At 39.2% G+C, this 25,653-nt stretch overlaps 1 protein-coding gene across 4 annotated transcripts in view; it reads left to right on the plus strand.

The window, feature by feature from the left end:
• The window catches only part of ATF1 (activating transcription factor 1), an 80,726-nt gene that overhangs the window by 37,317 nt on the left and 17,756 nt on the right, over positions 1-25,653 (plus strand). For 3 of the 4 annotated variants that reach the window (XR_003970362.1, XM_030322591.1, XM_030322589.1), the window contains exons 3-4: positions 10,892-11,011; positions 13,495-13,595. Coding sequence is in view for 3 of the 4 variants with exons in the window: in XM_030322591.1 (XP_030178451.1) it covers positions 10,892-11,011; positions 13,495-13,595 (221 nt within the window). In the remaining variant the exon portion in view is untranslated. The remainder of the gene's footprint in view (positions 1-10,891; positions 11,012-13,494; positions 13,596-25,653) is intronic. The other variant, XM_032593970.1, reaches the window with a different exon arrangement.

A 25,653-nucleotide genomic window follows, 5' to 3' on the forward strand; every position in this document is an offset into this window, starting at 1 on the left:
CAAGTACAGCATACACTTAATTACAGAAAAAAATTTAAAACCACAAAGTTATGGTTAAATTATCTTTACATTAAATAACAAACTTAGATGTAATTTTCTGGTTCATTTTATTTTTCATTTGTATTTTGAATTAATGGCTCGAGTCCATTAAGAACTGAGCAGATACCCTGGACTTAAGGATATGCCACCGTTGATGCTGTAGTAATTAACAAATCATAATTTCAAATGTCAAAACAGTCTTGTTTCTTCTTTTTCCTTGAAATGAAAAAGCAAAACAGATATACTTGATATGTTGGAAGCAAACTGAGAACATAGAGTGAGAGGTTGTAAACTCTTTGCTTGGCATCAGGAGGCACGGGGTGTCTTGGAAAAGAGCACTGGGCTCTGCAGCTAAATAGGACCAACCACTGTTGTGGTCACTATTGTGCTGGGTACTTTTCAAAAACCTTACTATGGACAATTTAAAACATATTCAGAATAAGATATTTATGTATATATGTATGTATGTATATTAAAAGACAGAACACAAGCAGGGGAGGGGCATAGAGAAAGGGAGTCAGAGTCTGAAGCAGGCTCCAGGCTCTGAGCTGTCAGCACAGGCTCTGTGCTGACAACAGCGAGCCCAGTGTGGGGCTTGTACTCACGAACTATGAGATCATGACCTGAGCTGAGTCGGAGACTTAACCTACTGAACTACCCAGGTGCCCCCAGAATAAGACGTTATTAGGTTGAACTCTCATGGCTCTTATGACCCACTTTGAGCATTTATTAACTCAGGGCTTCTTGTCCTCCCCCTACCTACCCCACCAACCAAATGGATTATATTGAAACAGATCCTAAATATCATCATTTTAGCCTTCAGTAGTTCAATACATTTCTCTGAATTATGAGGACTCCTTTAAAAAAACCAAAACCACAATACTATCGTCACACCTAAAGGAACTATTACTTAATATTGCCAAATATCCATTCAGTGTTTAAGATTTTCCTGATTGTTATTTATTACCTGATTGTTATTTATTGTATGTGCACACACATACTTAAAAAAATTTAAGGGTGCCTAGGTAGCTTAGTTGGTTGAGTGTCCCAACTCTTGATTTCTGCTCAGGTCATGATCCCAGGGTCATAGGATTGAGCCCTGCATCTGGGATTCTCCCCCCTCTCTCTCTTTCTGGTCTCTTTCTCTCTCTCTCTCTCTCTCTCTCTCTCTCTCTCTCTCTCTCTCCTCCCCTCCCCCCCCACCCCTCTCACCCACTCGTGCACTCTCTTGCTTTCTCCAAAAAAAATTTTTTTTAATTGAAGTAAAATTAACATACAATGTCATATTAGTTTCAGATGTACAACATATTGATTCAGTAGTTCTTTTTTTTTTTTAATTTTTATTTTAGAGAAAACAAAAGAGTACACCAGACAGGGAGAGGGGCAGAGGGAGAGAGAGCAAGAATCCCAAGCAGGCTGCATGCTCATCAAGGAGGCTGACACAAGGCTCGATCCCACAGGTGCTCCTGATTCAGTAGTACTATACATCACTCACTGCTTATCGTGATGTGTAGTCACCATTTGTCACCAAACAATGTTACTACCATATTAATGACTATATTACCTATGCTTACTTTACATCCCCTTGACTTATTTATTTTATAACTGAAAGTTTTTACCTCTTAATCCCCTTTATCTATTTCAATCCATCCTCCTCCAACCTCCCCTCTGGCAACCATCAGTTCTCTGTATTTTAGAGTCTGTTTTTTCTATTCTACATAAAGGTGAAATCATACAATCTCTGTCTTTTTCTGTTTGACTTACTACATTTAGCATAATATCCTCTGGGTCCATCCATGCTGTCACACATGTCAAGATCTCATTCTTTTTTATGGCTGAGTACCATTCCATTGTGTGTATATATTATATCTTCTCTTTCCATTTTATCTGTCTGTGGACACTTGGGTTGCTTCCATACCTTCACTATTGTAAATAATGCTGCAAAAACATAGAGGTACATACATCTTTTTGAATTAGTGTCTTTGTTTTCTTTGGGTAAATACCCAGTAGTGGAATTACTGGATCATACAGTATTTTACTTTTCATTTTTTAAGGAACTTCCATACTGTTTCCCATAGTTCCTGTATCAATTTATGTTCCCGCCAGCAGTGCATGACGTTCGTTTTTCTTCACATCCTCACCAACACTTGTGATTTCTTGTCTTCTTGATTCTACATCTGACAGGCATAAAATGATATCTCATTGTGGTTTTGACTTGCATTTCTCTGATTAGTGATATTGATAATTTTTTAACGTGTCTGTTGGACACCTGTATATCTTTGAAAAAAAATGTTTATTCAGATGTACAGTTTTTTTACTCCGGTTATTTGTGGTTTTGGTTTTGAATTGTAGAACTTCTTTATTTATTTTGGATATTAATCCCTTATCAGGGATCATTTTCAAATATCTTCTCCATTTCAGTGGGTTGCCTTTTCAACCCACTAATCAATTAGTGTTAATGATTTCCTTTGCTGTGCAAAAGTTTTTAATTTTGGTATGTTTCCAATAGTTTATTTTTGCTTTTGTTTCCCTTACCTGAGGAGACATATCTAGAAAAATGTTGCTAAAGCCAATGTTATTGCCGGAGTTTTATAGTTAGTTTCAGGTCACATTTAGGTATTTAATTCATTGTGAGTTTATTTTTATGTGTGGTAAAAGAAAGTGGTCCAGTTTCAATTTGTTGCACGTAGCTATACAGTTTTCTCAGCACTATTTGTTGAAGAGGCTATCTTTTCTCCGTTACATAGTCTTCCTTTGTAGTAGGTTAATTGACCATATAAGTGTGGGTTTATTTTTGGACTCTTTGTTCTGTTGATATATGATTACGATAGCTTTGTAATATATTTTGAAATCTGGGTTCCTTCAGCTTTGTTATTCTTAGGATCTCTTTGGGTGTTTGGAGTCTTTTGTGGTTCCATACAGATTTTAGGATTGTTTATTCTAGTTCTGTGAAAAATGCTGTGGGTATTTTGATAGGGATTGCATTGAATTTATAAATTGCTTTGGGTAGTATGAACATTTTAACAATATTCTTCCAGTCAATAAACATGTCATATTTTTCCATTTGTTTGTGTCATTTCAATTTCTTTTTATCAGTGTTTTATAGTTTTCAGAGTACAAGTTTTTCACCTCCTTGGTTAAGTTAATCCCTAGGTGGTGGTGATGGTGGTTTTAATGGTGGTTGCCAAGGGCTTGCCAAAGAGTTAGGAGGAGGGGTATAGGAAATTATTGTTTAATGGGTACAAAGTTGTTGTTTTTTATTTTAGAGAGAGAGTAGGGGAGAGGAGCAGAGAGAGAGAGAGAAAGAATCTCAAGCAGGTCCACACTCAGCAAGGAGCCTGATGTGGAGCTCGATCCCATGACTCTGGTATCATGACCTGAGCTGAAATCAAGAGTCAGACGCTCAACTGACTTAGCCACCCTAGGAGCCCCATTGTTGTTGTTGTAAAGATTTTTTTTGTTTTCAAGTAATCTCTACATTCATCATGGGGCTCGCACCCACAAGCCTGAGATCAAGTGTCACATGCTGTACTGACTGAGCCAGCCAGGTGCCCCAATATTTTATTATTTTTGATAGAATTGTAAATGGAATTGTTTTCTTTTTCTGCTATTTCATCATTATTGTATAGAAATGCAGCAGATTTCTGTATATTAATTTTCCATCCTACAGCTTTACTGAATTTTATCAGTTTTAATAGTTTTTTGGTGGAGTCCTTAGGGTTTTCTATATGTAGTATCATGTCATCTGCATATAGTGCTGTTTTTACTTCTTCTTTATCAATTTGAATGCCTTTTATTAATTTTTCTTGTCTGATTGCTGTGGTAGGACTCCCAGTACTATATTGAATAAAAGTTGTGAGAGTGGACATCTTTGTCTTGTTCCCAGTCTTTAGAGGAAAAGCTCTATTTTTCAGTATTGAATATGATGTTAGCTGTAGGTTTGTCATACATGGCCTTTATTATGTTGAGGTATGTTCTCTCTAAATCTTTGTCAAGAGTTTTTAGCATGAATGGTTATTGTATTTTGTCAAATACTCTTTGGCATCTGTTGAGATGATAATATGGCTTTTATCCTTTCTCTTATTGTGTGATGTATCATGCTGATTGATTTGCAAATCGTGAACACCCTTGCATCCCTGGAATAAATCCTGCTTGATTTTGGTAAATGATTGCTTTTAATGTATCGTTGAATTCAGTTTGCCAATGTTTTGTTTTGTTGAGGGCTTTTGCATCTATGTTCATCAGAGATATTGGCTTGTAGTTTTCTTTTTTTGTAGAGTTTGTCTGGTTTTGGTATCAGGATAATGCTGGCCTCATAGAGTGAATTTGGAAGCTTCTTTTCCTCTTCTATTTTTTTGGAATAGGGTGAGGAGAATAGTTGTTAACTCTTTAAATGTTGGGTAGAATTCACCAGTGAAGCCAGTTGGTCCTTGACTTTTGTTTGTTGGGAGTTTTTTTTATTACTGACTCAGTATCATTAGTAATCAGTCTGTTCAAATTTTCTATTTGTTACTCTTTATCTTGGAAGATTATATGTTTCTAGGAATTTATCCACTTTCTAGGTTGTCTGATTTGTTGGCACATACATTTTCATAATATTCCCTTATAATCCTTATAATCTCTTCTAATAATTCTCTTATAATCTCTGTGGTGTCCGTTATTTCTCTTCATCTCTGATTTTGAGTCCTGTATTTTTTTCTCCTGATGAATCTGGCTAAAGGTTTATCAATTTTGTTTTATCTTTTCAAAGAATCAGTTCCTGGTTTCATTGATCTTTTCTATTTTTTTTTTCAAGTTTCTATTTCATTTATTGCTGATATAATCTTTGTATTTCCTTCCTTCTTTTAGCTTTGGGCTCTGTTCTTTTTCTAGTTTTCTGGTGTAAGTTTAGGTTGTTTATTTGAGATTTTTTGTTTTTCTTGAGGTAGGCCTGTTTTGCTATGTACTTCCCTCTTAGAACTACTTCTGCTGCATCTCAGAGAATTTGGACTGTTGTGTTTTCATTTTCATTTGTCTCTGTATTTATTTTTCTTCTTTGATTTCTTGGTCGACCTATTGTTTGGTAGCATGTTATTTAGCCTTCACATAATTTGTGTTCATTTTGTGTTTTTTTCTTGTAATTGGTTTCTAGCTTCATACAGTTGTGTTTGAAAAGATGCTTGATATGATTTCAGTCTTCTCGAATTTATTGAGTTTCATTTTGTCCTAAAATGTGATGTGTCCTGGAGAATGTTGCATGTGCACTAAAAAAATGTGTATTCTGCTTGTTTTGGGTGGAATGTTGTGTATATATCTGTTGGATCCATCTGGTCTATTGTGTCATTCAAAGCCAGTGTCCCTGTTGATTTTCTGTTCTGTCTGGATGATCTATCCATTGATTTAAGTGGGGTGTTGAAGTCCCTTACTAATTATATTACTGTCCTTTTTCTCTGTTTATGTCTGTTAATTGCTTTATGTATTTAGTTGCTTTTATGTTGAGTGTATAGATATTTACAGTTGTTATATCCTCTTGTTGGGTTTTTTCCCCTTTATCATTATGTAGTGTTCTTTGTCTTTTGCTACAGTCTTTGTTCTAAAGTCTATTTTGTGTGATATAAGTATTGCTATCCTGGCCTTTTTCTTTTCACTTCCTTTTGCATGGTACATGTTTTTCTAGCCCTTCACTTTCAGTCTACATGTGTCTTTTGGTCTGAAATGAGTGTCTTGTAGGCACCAAATAGGTGGGTCTTTTTTTTTTCTTCCTATTTTGAATTTTTTTTAATGTTTATTTTTGAGAGACAGAGCGTGAGTGGGGGATGGGCAGAGAGAGGGAGACACAGATTCCAAAGCAGGCTCTAGGCTCCAAGCTGTCAGCACAGAGCCCAACATGGGGCTTGAACTCACAAACTGTGTAATCATGACCTGAGCCAAAGTTGATGCTTAATCGGATACTTAACCGACTGAGCCACCCAGGTGCCCCAGGTGGTCTTTTTTAAAATCCATTCAGTGAGCACTGGGTGTTGTATGGAAACCAATTAGACAATAAATTTCATATATTAAAAAAAAAAAATGTAATTATAATACATTAAAAAAAAAATAAAATAAAATCCATTCAGTCACACTGTGTCTTTGGTGTGGGGCATTAAGTTCATTTACATTAAAGTAATTATTGATGGGTATGTATTTATTGGTATTTTGTTACTTGTTTTCCAGTTGTTTTTGTAGCCCTTCTCTTTTACTTTTTCTCTTGATCTCTTCCCTTGTGGTTAGATGGCTTTCTTTAGTGTTAGGCTGGGATTCCTTTCTCTTTATTCTGATGAAATAAAATAACTCTTTTGTGAAGTCCAGTGAGTGTCTTTATGATTATTACTTCAAATTCTTTATCAGGCATATTGTTTATTCCTGTTTCTTTTAGCTCTTTTGCTCTGATTTTGTCCTTTGGGACATATTCCTTTGTCTCCTCAGTCCTCCTCATGTCCTTTGGGACATATTCCTTTGTCTCCTCAGTGTTTATTATTTGTATGTATTAGAGAGGTCTGCTCTGTCTCCTGGTCTTAAAAGTAGTGGCCTTGTGTAGAAGAGATCCTGTGGTGCCCTGTAGTAAAATGTTCCCTTGTCTCTAGAACCAGGTGCTCCAAGGGTGTCTCCTATGTATGTGGGCCGTGTGCACCCTTTTGTTGTGGCTGAGTCCTGTTTGCCTTCAACCCAGTTGATTGCAGTGACCCATCTTTCCTGTTGTGGGCTCACGGGGCAGGGTTTGGTTCCTGCAGCGTTGAGGGGTCTGATGCCTCCACAGGCAGGAGGTGAGCATGGCCAGCAGTCCTGCTAGCTGGCTGCGGTTAGTCTCTCTGCCACAGCTACGGGCCCACCAAAGGGCTTTCTCTGTGCTCAGCCACTTGAGGGGTTTTGGTTGGTGGGTGGGTCAACATTCAGGGTAGATGTCTCCCATCAGTCTGTCACAGTTGGGGGCACACTGATGGGCAGGATTTTTCTCCCTCTGTGGCCAGCTAAAAGGCTTGCAGCCCAAACGGCGTGCACACTTGCATGTGTAGCCGTCTTCCCCTCTCTCCTGCAGGAGTCACTTTGGAGTAGCATCAGTCTCTGCTGGGGCTGCTTGCAAGGTGTGGTGGGGCGGGAGCTACTTCTGAGGGACGCCCCCTGAGGCATGTGGGTGGATGGGGCCTGTTTGCTGGAGAACACAGGGATGGGGCACATGGTGCTAGTAAAGTTAGCACTGGTTCCTGCAAGTGTCCAGCTCACGTCATTCGCCTTCACTTTTGTTCTTGGAGAAATCTCTGGAAGAGCCTTGCCTCTTTAGTAAATCTATCTCCTTCACGTGTACCCCAGCCATTTTTCAAACGGCTGCTTCTATGCTGTGTCTCAGGCAGGGTTATTTATTATGCTGGCTCTTTACAGTTTCCTATCTCCCTCCAGCTCTCCCAGATAAGCCCAGATTTTTAAAGTACCTCAAGTTAAGTCACGCTGATTTTTAAAGCTCCCAAAGTTAAGCCCCACTGGTTTTCAAAGCCAGATGTTAGAGAGGCTTCTCTTCCCATCGTGGTCCCCAGCACATGGGGTACCTGGTCTGGGGTGTGATCCTCTTGCTTCTCAGTGCTTGTGGGGTCTCTCCCTTTTGTGATTAGTCTCCCCAGTGGGGTTGGTTCTCAACCCCCTCTCTGCTCCTCTTACCCTTTTCAAGGTGGCCTCCTCTCTATGATTTAACTGTGGAAGGTCTATGCTGCCAGTCTTTAGGCCGTGTTCAGTTAGTTGCGCAGATGGAGCTGTTATCTTCATGTGTCTGTGGAGTGACATGAGCTCAGGAGCCTTCCACTCTGCCATCTTTCTCACAATCCACACATATATATTTGTCAACAGTTTATTGAGCCAGGATCCAAATAAGAGACAATATATGTAGGCTCTTTCTCTTCACTGTTTCCCTCCACCCTTTGTTTTTACCTTATTACTCATTTAATCTTCATTATAACTGTGAAAAAGATAATATTAGTTCCATTTTCAAAGGAGGAAGCTAAGGTCCTGAAAGGTAATTTGCTGAGTTAGTGAGTGCCTTTAGCTGAAAATCAGCCCAAGGCTATCTGTCTCTAAAGCCTGTGTGCCTTTCAGAGTTAAAAGACTTTAACGTTTATTTATTCTTGAGACAGAGAGAGACAGAGCATGAACGGGGGAGGGTCAGAGAGAGGGAGACACAGAATCTGAAACAGGCTCCAGGCTTTAAGCTGTCAGCACAGAGCCCGATGCGGGGCTTGAACTCACAGACTGCAAAATCGTGACCTGAGCCGGAGTCAGACACTTACTGACTGAGCCACCCAGGCGCCCCATCTGTGTTTCAACCTCATGTTAAAATTGGGGGACCAGCTGCTTCTTTTTCTCTTTTCAGAGTGATCTCAGGATTTAGATTATGAAGTTTGAGAGTGGGAGTAGGAAAACACTGGTCTTTGGGACCCTGAATAATGAGTATTTTGTGAGGTTAGAACTGTGATAACAAGGGTGAGGGATTACTAATACCTGACACAAAATCTGGTGCCTTTTTTCCACCTGCCAGACCCACAATCTGCACAAAATCACAAGGATTGCCAGAAACCCTGAATGAATGATTGCTTTTATCTTGTAGAAATGTAAATTAATTGCACCACACGCTTTCCCCATTAGTTGAATGGTTGGCTTCAGTTGGCATCTGAAACATAAGACGACCTTCATTTATTTTCTCTGAGTGTAATGGTAACTCTAGAGCTGAACTCTTAAGATTTGTGAATCCTATTTTAACTCTTTAATTTTTGTGTCCCCCTAATGGGGTGCTGTCAAAGAGAAAGAGCCAGACATATGTTAAAGGTAGCAAGATATGCTTCATTCAGATGAAGGCAGTAGAGAAGAGAGTGCCGCAAAAATTGAGCTCAAATCTGCTGAAACAAAAGGTACTTTTTAAATGCCAGGGTGTGCTAAAGGACAAGTACCGAAGATGTTAGGATGGGAGGTTGGTCGGTGTGATTAGGACGTCTGTGTTTGCTAATTGATGCTTATCAAAATTACCCTCCTACTCTCCCACAGAGACTGGGAGACAAGGGCTCTAATCTTGCTGATGATTACATTTCAAAGGGATGGCTCCCAGGTCTTGAGAGGAGACATTTCTGGGTTATGGAAGATTTATATCTCAAGAATCAGAGAAAGGATTTACAACTCTAAGTTTCCTAAAGTAAGCACTGTAAGCAAAGTGCGGTCAGGGGCCTTAGGTTTTAACTGGAACAAACAGTACATTTTTTGGCAGCATTGAGCTTTCTTGGGCAGGCATTTTAAGGGGGCTGGAGTCATCCTAGGGACATGGCCGTAAGCTGATAAAAGCAGTTCTAGAATTTGGTTTATGTCTTTTAGTGTGTGATGAGAGAGGTTGATGGAAATCGTTTGTGTGGCAGTTTGCAGTTCTCAGTACCCGGATAAAATTTTATATACAAAATTTCGTGACCTGCGCATTTTGGGGGATGTTGAGGCTGGAATTTAATCCCATCTTGGGAAGGGGAAAAGAACCTTCAATGAAAGGGAATAAGGCATTGTTTTGGGGCTTTATGCAAACAAAAAAAGAAGGGAACAGTCAGGAAGTTGATTTATAAGACCTGAGAAGCAGCCTTGGATTTTGTTATTTAACTCCAAGATGGATGTTATGGACCAGAGTAGTCCACAGGAAGGTGAGAGACCATTGTTAACTGAAAATATTAGAAAGCTTCTTGGAAGAGAGAGAACCTGAGCTGAGCCTTGAAGGTTGATGGGTGGGCCTTTCTTGGCTTAGCATTTTATTGTGGTATTTCCATGACATCCCATCGGATTTCCATAGAAATAAATTATAATCTCATAATTGAATTATTTTTAAATATTTGATTTTTCTTTTTTTTTTTTTTTTTATTTTTCTTTAAAAAGACCACACAAAGTTGATATTTCTCTGACTTTTTGACTCTTGATCTCTGGATTGGTTTTCAGCCAGATCTTTTCAGAATAACGTTACAATTTTTAAAATGTTTCTTTATTACTTAGAGAGAGAGAGAGACACACACACACACACAGACACGAAGCACAAGCGGGGGAGGGACAGAGAGAAGAGAGGGAGACACAGAATCTGAAGCAGAATCTAGGCTCTGAGCTCTCAGCACAAAGCCCAGTGCAGGGCTCGAGCTCCTGGACTATGAGATCATGACCTGAGCTGAAGTTAGATGCTTAACCGACTGAGCCACCCAGAGCCAAAGTTGGATGCTTAACTGACTGAGCCAGCCTGGCACCCATCTAAATTTTTTTTTTTTTTAATGTTTATTTATTTTTGAGAGACAGATCACAAGCAAGGGAGCAAGGGGCAGAGAAAGAGGGAGACACAGAATCTGAAGTAGGTTCCAGGCTCTGAACTGTCAGCACGGAGCCCGACCCAGGGCTTGAACTCACAAACCATGGGATAGTGACCTGAGCCGAAGTTGGATGCTTAACCAGTGGAGTCACCCAGTCGCCCCAGAATAACATGTTCTAAGCAGCCTCCACATTTTTGCACAATCAGTTCTCTGCCCCAGATACCTCCCAACCCCCCCCACCCCCCATATACAACTTCAGTGAATTGTTTATCCTTCAAGACCCAGATGAAGTAGCACCCTTTCTTTTCTCCAACGGTATTTTCTGCTTTTCCTCTTCTATTACAGTTCTTATTGTGTTTGTTATAGTTTGTAACGTCAACCCCCTAGTACAGTCTCTGGCCCATAGAAGATACTTAATGTTACTAGATGTGGCTAAATATAATAAGCTCTGAACTATGTTTTCCAGTGTTAAGAACTCAGTTATCTTATATGCATAGGTATAATATGTTAATTGAATTTTTATTTGTTCTTAGATGGCATTAAGAGGATCTGCGCCAGTGACAATTATACCTCTTCCTGGAGAGCAAGTACAGGTTCAGGGGGTCATCCAGACAGCTCAGTCTTCTGTAATTCACCCACCACACGTGCAAACGGTACAGAAATTCAAAGACTTAGTGGTTGAGAGAAGGGACTTTTATACACTAAGTCTTTGGACACAATTGAAGTTGCTATAGTTACAATATTATAAACCAAGATAGTAAAGTTGTCTTAGAAATTAGGCTATAGAACAAATGAGGCAAGTAGAAAAGTTTGTGAATTTCTAATTTCATGTATGGACTACCCAGTGAAAAAGGAAAGCAATTTGGGGGGAATTTATTGCTTAGAAATGAAGGACTTAAGAGACAGAATCTTTTTGTCCCAGTGGTATCTTTCATGAGAAAGAGAATTCTGAAGCAAGGGTGATGGTGTTAGTGTCAACAAAGTAAAAAAAAAAAAAAAAAAAAAAAAAAGTACCTACTTTATGCTTTGTGGAAGTCAAATAAGAGCGTTCTCATAGTAGAGACAAGTTCTTATTTATATCTGTGTACCTTCATATTACCAGCTGACAGGAGCAGGAAGGAAAAGGTGATCCTGGGTTCTTTTTCCTTCTACTCTTTCTCCCCATTTTATCTTCTGGCTCTTGTGAGTCTCCGAATGCCTCTGGTCATCCCTCATTTCTTCCTCCTGACTATTTAGTATCTGGTGGTGCTGTCAGCTCTAGAGCTGCATGTTTATGCGATTTTTCTATTTGAAAGGTGACAACTGCATGGATTTGTGAGTTTTTACTCTTAGTTGCTCGTCGTTAAATAGAAATACTTGATCTTAATTATATAAGTAAACTCTTATTTCCAGAAATTATTTCTTGAGTTCAGTGGGACACTTTGGAGTAAATTTAGGGACAGTGAAAATAGTTAAGGGTTTAGGTTAGAAATGGAAATCCATGATGCTTGAGGAAATATGGAAGGGACATATCTCTTAATTACTTTGGGTTGTGATCATTCTTTTCTGCCAAAAGATGAAGATTTTAATATAAAATGTAAATAGCTGTACATTAGAACTTGTTTTTGAGGGAGATTATAGAATGTAAAACAGATTTATAGAAATTTAAGATCTACATCTGATTGGGGAAGGCTTTCTGTAGATAGTAATGTAAAGCACTGATTTGTTAGGTCCTTTCTAGAAACCTGATTGGGTTATTTTATTTTTTAAAATAAAGATGAAGTATTTCCTTGTCTCTCTAACCCTCCCCCACTCAGGCTCTGTCTGATTCTCACAAGTAAATAGTAAACATTAAAATAAAGATGAAGTAAAAAATCTATCCATAGTGCAACTTTGGACAAATATTGGGAAATTTAATACATTCTAAAAATCAAAAATAACTTGTTTTCTTAATTATACTGTAGGGGCACCTGGGTGGTTCAGTTGGTTAATCCGACTTTGGCTCAGGTTATGGTTCACCGTGCGTAGGTTCTAGCCTTGCGTCGGGCTCTGTGCTGACAGCTCAGAGCCTGGAGCCTGCTTTGGATTCTGTGTCTCCCTCTCTCTCTCCCCCCCCCCCCCCCCCCGCCCCTTCTCTGTATCTCAAAAATGAATGACATAAAAAAAAAGATACTATTATAGTTTAAAACTTGCATATGGTTATTATCGTGTTGACATAATTTTATAGGACTTATTATTAACACTTACCATTTAATATGTCCTTGCTATATGCTATGCACTCAGTGCTTTACAGGTATTTGTGAAGTGAGATGAAGCCTAATTAGTACAGTTTTCTAAGTTGCATGTGCTTATACCTGCCCTTGCCAGTGAACTCCATCTTGCTATACATAATGGTCTGTTCTCAGTCCTTGTTTTATTTCATCTGTTAGCAGTACTTAACATGGTTGATCATTCTCTTTGATACACTGCTTTTGCTAGCTGTCTAGGACACGTCACTTACCTGGTATTTTTCCTGCCTCAGCGGTGGCTTATTCTTGGTCTTATTTGCTGGTTCGTCCCCTTCTTCCCAACCTGTTAATGTTAGAATGTTCCTGGGTTTTCTTCTTGGTCATCTTCTCTGTGTATTGAGCCCATCCAGTCTTAGGGCTTTATGGACTACCTAGAGAGCTGTGACTCCCAAGTTTATATGTCTAGCCCAAGACCTCATGCCTGACTTAAAGGCTTGTATATTTAGCCGTCTCTGCAATGTTATTATCTAATAATTTGATAATAGTTGGATATCTAGTAGCACTTCAAAATGAGCATGTCTGGAGTCCAAATCAGATTAATGATTTAAAAAACTGAGCATCAGTTTTTTATCAGTATAGAAATAGGGTGGAAATCAGAGACTGGCCTTTATAACTCTAGTTAAATAGTATTGCTTTATTTAGGGATAGACTTTCTTCTTTGTTCTGAGCATGCTGTATTGTACATTCCTTTAATTAGTTTGGGCTCTTGAAATAAATTTTGTTTTTTCATTTGCTCCTTTATTTTAGACCGTAGATTTAATGACAAATGAATTTGGTTGGCAGGAAGACAGATCGTATTTTCTGAAAGTAAGATTAAATTGTTTTCCACCTGCATTGTTTATCACCATAAAACCAGTTCTGTTTTTCAGGTGTCATCTTTATCAGAAAGTGAGGAGTCTCAGGACTCATCAGACAGTATAGGCTCTTCACAGAAAGCCCACGGGATCCTAGCACGGCGCCCATCTTACAGGTGAGTACTTGGCATTTTGGATCCTGTGTGTGTTCTATAACCAATAAGTTGGAATGGTGCTGTGCAAAGCAGACTATATAAAGAGGGAGCATGTGTCCATATAGGATGGGAAATGTTAAGAGAGAGAGATTTGAGCCAGACTATGAAGGGCCTAAATTGCTGTGCTGAAGAGGAATTTAATCTTACCTTCTGGCAAAGCACTAGATTTCCATATTTACTTTTAGATAGTTAACTTTAAAAGCAACATGACTATAGATTTTAGGAATTGAACTGCTTTGTGTTCCCTTTCTTAGCTTCCTGGGCCTTCGTCTTGTCCCTTTGCTGAAACACATTTTTCTGCATTCTGCATAATTCCTGCACATACTTTAAGCCTTATTTTTCTCCTAGAAGTCTTCTGATTACCTTTATTCCAACTCCCAAGACCAAGTTATGTCTTTCTTCTGTGGCATTCTTTTTACTGACCCTTGTTACAGTATTTATCTCATCCTGTTGGGATTCCAATTACTAATACATGGGCCAGGGGTACCTAGTTAGCTCAGTCAAAAGAAAATGCAACTCTTGATCTTAGGGTTGTGAGTTTAAGCCCCATGTTGCCTGTAGAGATAACTAAAAAAATAATAATACATAGACTGTGCTGGGTTTTTTTTTAATTTTTCTTTTTACATTTATTTATTTTTGAGAGACAGAAACAGAGCACAAGTGGGAGAGGGGCAGAGAGAGAAGGAGACACAGAATCTGAAGCAGGCTTCAGGCTCTGAGCTGTCAGCACAGAGCCTGACGCGGGGCTCGAACTCACAAACTGCAAGATCATGACCTAAGCTGAAGTCAGATGCTCAACTGACTGAGCCACCCAGACGCCCCTAGGTTGTGGTGTTTTTTTTTAAAATTTTTTAATGTTTATTATTTTTGAGAGAGAGCATGAGCAGGGGAGGGGAAGAGAGAGAGAGACACACACACAGAATCTGAAGCCGGCTTCAGGCTCTGCACCGTCAACATAGAGCCCAGTGCAGGGCTTGAACTCACAAACTGCAAGATCATGATGTGGGCTGAAGTCGCACACCTAACTGAGCCACCCAGGCGCCCATGGGCTGTGCTCTTAAATAAGTTTTTGCACTGTAAAGCAATCATACAAGAGTAGATGCTCAATAATTACTTATTGAACAAAACTAGAAGGTAGGAGGAAAGGGAGACAGAAAAGGATAAAGGAAAGAGTGCGAGCAGGGAAGAGAAGAGAGAGAATCCCAAGCAGGCTTCATGCTGTCAGCGCAGAGCCCAACGCAGACCTTTAACCCACAAACTGTGAGATCATGACCTGAGATCATGACCTGAGCTGAAATCAGAAGTCAGATGCTCAGCCAAGTGAGTCGCCCAGGTGCCCCTAGATTAATTATTAAATAAATTAATAACTTGTAGATTAACTTATTAAATAAATAACTGGAAAACACCAAAGATAACAGTAAGATCTTAAAATCTTCTAACGAAAAAAGGTAAATTACCTTGAAAAGAATGACCATTAGGCTAATAGGTTTTTGAAGGTAATGTTAGAAGACAATGGACTATAAAATCTTTAACAAGAGAAAGTAACTATTGCTCTGGAATTTTATACCCGATGGAACAATCACTCCAAAATAATGGTGAAATAAAATTCATTTCAAACTGATTTAAGAATTTACTAAAGGTTACACCTCAGGAAGAAGAAAAATGAGTCCAAGTGGAAGGAATGTGAATATAAGAAAGAATGGTGAACTAAGACATTCATTGATTTTTTTATTTTTTAGAACCTTTGATTTTTAGAACAGTAATGATTAATTTGTGTAGTTTAAAAACAAAATGCAAAGAATTATAGCAGACAGAAATATGTGAGATAAGGAATGGCTTATTAGATCCCTGTATTGATTACTTATATTGTTATTGATTAGACGACCTTAGATTATTGGAGGCAGTCACCAAAAGAATGCAAATAAAAGTTTAATTTCCAGGGTGCCTGGGTGGCTCAGTTAAGCATCCGACTTCTGCTCAGGTCATAATCTCCCGGTTCATGAGAGCCTGGAGCCTGCTTCGGATTCTGTGTCTCCCTCTCTCTCTGCCCCTCCCTCACTCGCACTCTCTCAAAAATGAATAAATGTTAAAAAAAAATTTTTTTTTTTAAAGTTTAAGTTCCGATCAAGGGGGCTCTACCAGCACAAAAGTTCCTGGATAAAGTACTTGTTAATGTATTGTGCATTTATAGGAAATAATATAAATACCATATTCCCCCAATAATCATAAAAACCATATATATACTGTTAAACAAAATTTAAGTAAGTAAATTTGAAGGTCTAATTGACTATTAAAGGGCACCATGCCCTCTGAGAAGGTGTACAAAATGGAAGATTTGCATATAGGAAAGAAGGAGGGGCAAAAAAGTTATTGGTAAAAGAATTTTTCCAGGCAAGGTTATCTTTCCCTTAGGCCTAAGTGCCAGGAGGTCTTATCATTGCAGATTCTCATCTTCCTTTGGTGGGATGGAGAAAGCCCATGTGACAAATTACCTCATTGGTGCTGATCTGAAACTTTCTGACTAGTTAAGACTACGTTTTTAGGGGAAGGTTGAAACTGCAATTAGATTAAGTACTAACCCCCCCCAGTTTGGGGACTCAACCTAAGTGATGCCATTTAGGGCTGTGGTTTTCTCTTTAACAGTTCCTTCCTTTTAATCAGACGTTCAGCTTAGAGATGTGATCAAATTTTAAGGCATTAGTGCCACTCTCAGTTACCATTCAAAAGTTCTCGCAGTTTTTGTTGTTCCTTTTGTGTGATCTCAGACGTGCTTAATGTCTGTGATATTCACAGGTCACAGCTTCAGGTTCATATTCTCTTCGTGTTTCAGTCTTAGATCATTTGTTTGGTGGTTAGTGGCTATGAACATGCATTTAAAGCTTTTGAGAGAATACAACGCACACAGATTATTATGATTCCTATAAGAATAAATCTCAGTATTTGAAGTGCATTCTAGAGCCTTCATCTCCAAGGCCTAAGCCAGTCAAAATCAAGTAAGTCAAAGAAAGAACCTCGTGGAAGGAGTCAACTTTTTTTTTTTTTTAATTTTTTTTTTTCAACGTTTATTTATTTTTGGGACAGAGAGAGACAGAGCATGAACGGGGGAGGGGCAGAGAGAGAGGGAGACACAGAATGGGAAGCAGGCTCCAGGCTCTGAGCCATCAGCCCAGAGCCCGATGCGGGGCTCGAACTCACGGACCGCGAGATCGTGACCTGGCTGAAGTCGGACGCTTAACCGACTGCGCCACCCAGGCACCCCATGGAGTCAACTTTTTAAAGCCAAATGTCTTGTTCTGTGATCTTTTGTAATTTTAACTTTTCAAAAGTGTTAATTAATCCTGGTACAACAGTAGGTGGTGTTGGCCACAGCACAGACAACTCCTTCTCAGCTAACAGATGAATCAAGACAGTCTGTCTGTTATCAAGGACCACTTTGGCTAGAGGATCTAAGGATCCTAGCAGATAATGCAGTAAAAGTATGATCCATCGTCTTGGATAGAAACAGTCTACCTTGTTGTAAGCTACTTCTCTCTCTTGTCAATTTGATTTAGAGATCTCCAGCGTCTGTGCAAGACCAGATGGAGCCTTCTTTAGCCGTGTGGTGTTTACCCAGGGCTTAATACCTTTTAGTTTTGCAGCAGTGTCAGTAGTCAGGAGCACTTGGTAAGGTACTTTCTAACAGGACTTGAGAGCTGGGTGTTTGTTTCTGGGTTTTTTTTATGACCTTTCCAAAATACCAGTCACCAGGCTCCAGACTGTGACCAACAGGATCCTTTGATACCGTCTGGGAAAGCTTCTTTAACCTGTTGATGATAGGCTTTAGAATAAGACATTAAAGACTTCTAGTAACTGGTTATACTAGCATGAGACAAACAACAAGGAATCAGCAGAAAGTTGTACACCGGTAGACAGTGAGTGGTCTGCCTGTGACTGTCTCCTATGGAATGTATTGCAAATAGTGAGCAGAGCCAGTGGCAGCACTTTAGGCCAACACCTTGCCGAATTCAGCAAGCTTAGAGATGTTGAGAACTTCATTAGCTCTCTCCACCTTGCCTGATGATTAAGGGTGATGGGGCAGTGATAATTCCGAGATATTTGTAAGGCCTTTATCAAGGCTTGAATGATTTGCCCAGTGAAGTGCGTGCCTCAGTGGGAACTACAGCCCAAATATGGGAAACACGTTTTCTAAGGGTTTTGTTTGTTTGTTTTCCCCTGCTGCAATACTAATGCCCTCACACTGGCAAACTTTAGTCTATCCAGAAAACATACATACACTAACAAGAAAATATTAATAGCCCATACGAGGTGGCAAATGAATGAAGTCCAGCTGCGGGTGTTCAGAGGGAGGAGGTTTGAGGCCTCTGGGAACAAAAAGTATTTCCAGGATTATGGATTTGACAGGTTAGACATTGATGGTAAGTTCTTTTTGCAATCTTCTAGAAGTCTCCACACCAATGTTTATTTATAATTGGAGTCCTCTTATACCATGGTGGGTGAAGAAATGTTAAAACCAAAAAATGAGATTTGCCAGAAAGTGAGAAAGAACCTAGAGGCCCGTCTTGGAGCAGGCTTTTGCCATGTTGTAAGGACATCATGACAGCAGAAGTCTGGCATTTAGGGGCCATTTTTGCAGAAGCAAAATCAACTTACCCACACATGGCCACAGTCTTAAAAATACAATATAAAGAAGGCTTAGAATTACTTATGTAAACTACATGGGCAGCGTTGTCAAATATCAAATAAGCGTAACAAATCCTTTGGGATATTCCAAATCAAAAAGACTTTAGAACTTAATTTTGGGTGTGGCTGGCTCCATAGGTAGAGCATGTGACTCGATCCCAGGGTCATAATTTTGAGCCCCATGTTGGATATAGAGATTCCTTAAAAATAAAACCTTAAAAAAATAGAACTAAATTTTGGGGCACTCATCAAAAATATCAAATATAGGTTCTAAGGCACTTGCCTAAACAGGATCACAGATCATTCTGAAACTTAAAGGAGTTTTCACAATATTACCAAAATCAGACCAAAGTCCAAGAGAACTTTGGTTTTTCCCTCTATTAAAACAACAAATTCTAATTTTACACCAGCTTACTTTTGATTTTAAAACTCATTTTTAGGGGCGCCCGGGTGGCTCAGTCGGTTAAGCGTCCGACTTCAGCTCAGGTCATGATCTCATCTGTGAGTTTGAGCCCCGCATCGGGCTCTGTGCTGACAGCTCAGAGCCTGGAGGCTGCTCCAGATTCTGTGTCTCTGTCTCTCTCTATCTCAAAAATAAATAAAAACATTAAAAAATTTTTTAAACTCATTTTTTAAAATAAAATTATTTTAATCTTAACCAGCTGGATCACACATGATATAGTTGCTTTTCAGAGATTCCTCTGCCACAAACCTACTACAACAGTTTTTTCTACATTCTGATCCTATGTTTTTCTTCTTTAGACAACCATCCTCATTTTAGAACAAAAAAATATATATATTTCTCATGCCCTTTTTTAACACATCTTTCCTGGCACATGGAGATGTTTTATTCTTACTAGCTTTAATTACATATAGCAATTAGACTTCTTAACCCTTAGAAACCTTAATTTCTACTGCAAATTAAAGCGTTCTTAAGATTTGCACATCAAAATTTCCAAAAACATGTCCTTTAAAATTGTCCAATATAGCATTAACATATCTAAATATCTTTTAGATTCTCCGTGATAAATGTTATTAATGTTGCAGTATTTTATCTAATTTGGAAATGATTTTGGTATTTGATGAGTTTAGTGTTAGTTAAATCATTTAATCTATCTCAGTAAAACTAAGGTTTTAGATTCTGCCACCCCCAAATTGGAGAAAACGGTTTAAGTAGACATAATATCACTGAAAAGTTCATTGATAAACTTTTATCTTGCATACATACATTTGTCTCTAATAATTATGTGTAGATTATGTACAAATACTTCATTCAACATTTAACAAAGTCAGCCATTATCCTAAGCTATTATTTTTTTGTTGACAGAGTAAGAGATAACATGAACTTATGTAGAATAAAAGTTTTCTATTTAATGTCGATAACTCTAAAGCCATGTCTGTTTTAATTAAACCCTCAATCTTAAACTAGATTTCATGTCAAATATTTTTTCAGATATATGAATTTGAAAAAAATTTTGTCAGTTTCTTTCTGAGAGTTTCAGAATGCCCAGTCCTTACAAATGCTTGCCTTTAAACCAACTAAATGGAGCTCTTTTACAAATTAATTTAAGCAATACCAAATAACTACAACACCTCTGTATAGACACATGTGAACATACAGACTGTAGAGACCTTATAGCTTTGGTTTTAAAATTATTACCATGAAATGGGTGCAAAAAATAACTAGTTATAAAAGTTGGATCTGAGTTTGGGTTCTTTTTTTTGTTTTTTGGTAGATGGAATAAGTTAAGGTTATCTGTTTGAATGGCTAAAGCTTTTTCGAATATTTGTGGAGAAGACACTTCAGATTTGGATTTGACCTTGGCAAGGCAAATTATTTTTTTTAAGTTTCTATTTATTTTTTTAAGTACTCTCTATACCACATGAGGCTCCACTCACGACCATGAGATCAAGAATAACATGCTCTTCCGACTGAGCCAGCCAGGCGCCCCTTGGCAAGTCAGGTTCTAAACTGCCTTCCCCCCTTTTGTTTTTTCCTTGATAAAAATTACCTCCATTGAATTTGCATTTTATTTTATTTTTTCTAAATTTATTTTGAGAGAGAGAGAATCCCAAGCAGGCTCCGCACCAGCAGCACTGAACCCAGTGCAGGGGCTCAGACCCACAAATCATGAGATCATGACCTGAGCCAAAACCAAGAGTTGGACACCCAACCAACTGAGCCATTCAGGCAACCCTAAATTTGCATTTTAAAGAGATGGACTAGATAAGAGTTCCTAGAGAAGACCAGATAGAACATTGAACGTTTATACTTTTTTTTTTTTTTTTTAAGTAATCTCTATACCCCACATAGGGCTTGAACTCACAACACCCAGATCAAAACTTGCATGCTTTACCGACTGAGCCAGTCAGGTGCCCTGAACATTTTACATTTCTTTTTTGTTTATTTATTTTGAGAGAGAATCTCAAGCAGGCTCTGTGCTGTCAGTGCAGAATCCTACGCGGGGTTGGATCTGAAACATGAGGCCATGATTGGAGCCGAAATCAAGAGCCACCCAGGCACCCCAATTATAAGCCTTTTGAGATAAATAGGGGAGGTTTGGACATTGGTGATCTTTGAATTGTTCTTAGAACCATACCTCTTGTCCTATAAATACTAGATTCTTAAAACAAGGACAGCTCTTTTTAATTCCTCAAAGAATTGGGTTGTTGACAAAAGGATACCAAAGTACTGACACCCATCCCCCTAGGAGAATGTTTTCTTTCTCTCTGGGTACATTTAGCTTAGGGGAGAAGGCTTTTAAGAAAAACTATCAGGTTTATGGGGCGTCTGGGTGGCTCAGTCGGTTGAGCGGTTGAGCGTCCAACTTCGCCTCAGGTCATGACCTCACAGCCCCGCGTTGGGCTCTGAGCTGACAGCTCAGAGCCTGGAGCCTGCTTTGGATTCTGTGTCTCCTTCTCACTCTGCCCCTCCCCCGCTCATGCTCTGTCTGTCAAAAATAAATAAACATTAAAAAAAATCTTTTTTTTTTTAAAGAAAAACTATCAGGCTCTCAATATCAGCATCCAGTTTGGTCAGATTTCTGATTATAGAGTTATTAAGTCCTTTCAAATATCTTGTTAGGTTTCAGCAGGACAAACAGTAAATATTTCTGGCAACCTTATGGACCCAAGATACCTCCTCAAAGAGGGAGTGAAAGGTACTATCTTAAGAATATCTAGAGGTGGGGTGCCTAGGTGCCTCAGTTGGTTAAGCATCTGACTCTATCTCAGCTCAGGTCTTGATCTCAGGGTTGTGGATTCAGGCCTGCGTTGGGCTCCTCACTGGGCATGAAGCCTACTTTAAAAACAGAAGAAGAAGATCTGGAGTTACTCCCAAACACAGCCAAAGAAAGAAGAGACGGCCTCCTGTCCCAGGCAGGCAGAAAGCCAAGCCATGTTCTTAGGAGGTAACAAGAAGCAAAAAGAAAATAGTTATTTCCAGGAGAGAAAGGATCATTATCCACTGGGTTTGGATTTGGAAAGGAAGGGACAACATGAATTTTCATTTCCCTTCTCTCAACTTGGCCCAGGAGATCATCTATTTATAAAAACTCTTGAGGGTCCTCCCTAGTTTAAGAAATTCTTTAACTACAGCCCTCGGTTCAGCCTTAGAGTAAGGAATGAGAGATACCTGAAGAGGATCACCAGTAGCCCCAAGTGGTCTTCTTTCAAAAGGTCATTGTCTTTTCAGAGTGGAAAGGCAGTTCAGACAGAAGCTCTCTAGGATGAGTACTCAAAGGACAGAAGAGAGTGGCAGGAATTACATCAGCCTTCTGTGTAGTCTTGTTTTAGATAATTTTTCTGTTTTTCATTAGCTGTTTGCCATGAGTCTTTTAATGAAACTATTTTGGGATTTTGAAATCTTTTGGAGGCCTCTTCTTGCCAATTAAAACAGGTAATCAGCCCTTGCTTTCAAGTGTACTTCTTAAATGAATGATCTTGTCTAATTCAGCATTCCTCATAACAGCCATCGTAATTCCATGTTGTTTTGGTAAAAAAAAAAAAAATTTTTGCTAGGTTATCTAACTTCTGGGACTATAGTTCTTAAACATAAAATAAGCAGGTTTGCCAGAAGGTGGCACACTAACTCTAGATCTAAAGGATCTCTTGTTTTAACTAGGCCTTTGGGTTTCTCAGAGCCAAACTAATCCCTAAGAGGGACTTGCTTTGGGGTTGGAATTTATGGGTTGTTTTACAGTGTGCTTCACTGCACGGAAGTTTTCTGGAGATCAGTGGGTGACCTAGTGTCAATCTAACCTGTTCATTGACTAGCTTCTACTATGTTGAAAGTCTTTGAGTTAGGTGGTAAGTGCTGTAACAGCTCTTAAGTGATTTGACCTGGACCCACCAATTTTTGTGGCTTTTTGGTTTCTGAAATCCCCACTAGCAATTACCTTTATTTACATAAAACAAGACAAACATGTGCCCCTCAGCACACCACCAGTAACCAAAACATGTCACTGCGGAGTGGTTAAGAGAAGTCTTTGTGCACTACCAGCAATTCCCAGTGTGAGCTAAACCAGCAGACTCTCATTCAGGGAGAATGTGGACTGGAAATGAATAAGACTAAACCAGCATACTCCAGTAAATGGGGACTGGAGACTGGAACTAGGAAAGGATTCCAAGGTGGAAGTGTGGTCTGAACCAAGGGCTAAGGGCTGGTGCTTCCTTAGAACCTCCTATTAGTCTAGCCTGATCCATTAATACTTTATTGGAAAGTCAGATCTGCAGCTTGAATGCAAAAAGAGCAGAGCTAAAACTGAGAGGGACTTACCAATGGCCCTTGGAAGCAGGGGGAAAGATGGTGAACTCTGAAGGGTTTGCAGGGCTCGTGCCTGTGTTTTTCATTGTCCCCAGATACTGCCAGAAGTTCGTTTCTGATCCTGAAGCCACCATATCTGTTAAACAGAATTCAGCCACGTAAATTTGAAGGTCTAAGTGGCTTTATTAAATAATTCCTGAATTGGGCAGATCCTATCTAGCAAGTAGAGGGGAGCCAAGGAGCTATACAGAACGGAAGTTTTTGTTTTTTTAATGTTTATTGATTTTTGAGAGAGACAGAGACAGAATGCGAGTGGGTTAGGGGCAGAGAGAGGGAGACACAGAATCCGAAGCAGGCTCCAGGCTCCGAGCTGTCAGCACAGAGCCCGACGCGGGGCTCAAACTCACAAGCTGTGAGATCATGACCCGAGCTGAAGTCGGACACTCAACCAACTGAGCCACTCAGGCACCCCCAAAACAGAAGGTTTTTAAAGGAAGGAGGGTAGGGCAAGAAAGTTTTAGCAAAAGAACAGGATTGTTCCAGCAGGGTATCTTTCTCTTAGTGGGAAGAGCAGTGGTTCTTTTGATGCAGATGACCTTGTCCTCCTCTGGGAGAAGGAGAGGGCCTGTGTGGCCCTCACTGGTACTGATCTGAAAAGCTCTGACTGACTAGTAAAGACTACATTTCTGGAAGAGGTTTATAGATTAGGTATTAAGCTCTGGGTTGGGGATTTGGCCTAAGTGATGCCATTTTGGGCCTGTGGTTTTCTTTTTGACAATACAAATACATGAGCTGAAACCAGAGTGAGAAGCAGAAGCAAGCCTGAAAACCAAAGTGCACACATTGTTTTAGGTCTACTGCAGGAAAGGACTCTGAACCTGAGAGTTTTGTATTAAGCTGGGATTCCTGCAGGAGGCTAGAACATCTGAAAGGAAGCTTCCCCCAAAGTAAGCTTTCTGCATTATACCAAATTGGGATCAACCAAATATGAATTCAGAGTGAAAAATCATCAAACATACAAGGAAATAAACCATGATAAGTGAGAATCCATACAAACAATATATAATCAACTCAGAAATGCAGGAAAAGTATTTGATAAAATTCAGCACCCATTTATAAATTTTTAGCAAATAAATAATAAAAATGGGCTTCCCTAGCATATATAGACCTAAGGAATTGAATGAACTACACATACGACATGCAGTGGCTCAAGTCCCAGACTGAACAGTAATTACCTGGTGCACATATGGACCAGATCTGAGTAACACTGCAAAAGCTTTGAAAACTGAAATGACATTGGAACCACAGTCCACTGAATGCTGGTCAAAATCAATGGCCTGGACACAACTAGGTTGATAGCCTGCTAAAACAAGAATATCAAAATTTCTCCATAGGATTTAAACAAGATCCCAGAGTCTGGTATCATAATATTGAAAATGTCCCATGTCCCAAATTACTTGGCATACAAAGAACCCAGAAGAATCTTAACTTGGCATGGGAAGACTGTCAGCAGATGCCATCTCCTAGATGACACAGATGTTGGAGTTATGGGACAAAAACTTAAAGGAGCTATTAAAATGTCCTAACAAGTGTGAATTCTCTTGAAATGAATAGAAAGTTAAGAACTCCTAGCAAAAAGTAGAAGCTATAAAGAGAACTAAATAGAAATTTTAGAACTGAGAAATACAGTAACAGAAATAAAACCTCACTGGATGGGTTGAATAGGAAAATAAAGATGAGATAGCTTCAAAGATAGTTCATTGGAGATTATCCAGTCTGAACTAAAGATTAGAAAAATACACTAATTTCCAGAGACTTGTGAGACAATACCAAAAGTTTTAATATTTGTGTCATTCGAGTCATAGGAGAGGAAGAAGTATGTTGCAGAAAAAAAATATTTAAAGAAATAATAGCTGGAATGTTTCCAAATTTGGTGAAACCCACAGATTCAAAAAGCTCAGCAAACACTAAGCCATAGATAAACACAAACCCCTCCCCAGACAAGTCATAATCAAACTGATGAAGACTAAAGACAAAAATCTTGTGCACAGAGAAAAATGACATTACTTTAAAGGGAACAGTGTAAATCACTATAGATTTCTGATCAAAAACGAGGCTAGAAGGAAATGAAATACATTCTTTTAAAATTTTTTAAGTTGGTTTATTTTGAGAGAGAGAGCACATGTGTGCATGCACATTTAGGGGAAGAACAGAGAGAGAGGGAGAGAGGGAATCCCAAGCAGGCTCTGCACTGAAGCACAAAATTTTAAAGTGCTGAAAGAAAAGAATTGTCAATCCAGAATTTTTTATCTAGTGAAAATATCCCTCAGAAATGGGAGGTGAAATAAATATTTTCAGATGAAGGAAAACTAAGAGCAGTCATTGACAGCATACCTGCTCTAAAGTAACTGCTAAGAGGGGCGCCTGCGTGGCTCAGTCGGTAAAGTGTCTGACTTTGGCTCAGGTCATGATCTCACAGCTTGTGAGTTCGAGCCCCACGTTGGGCTCTGGGCTGACAGCTCAGAGCCTGGAGCCTGCTTCAGATTCTGTGTCCCTCTCTCACTCTGCACCTCC

Source organism: Lynx canadensis, chromosome B4 (genome assembly GCF_007474595.2).
Source record: "Lynx canadensis isolate LIC74 chromosome B4, mLynCan4.pri.v2, whole genome shotgun sequence".
Taxonomy (NCBI): domain Eukaryota; kingdom Metazoa; phylum Chordata; class Mammalia; order Carnivora; family Felidae; genus Lynx; species Lynx canadensis.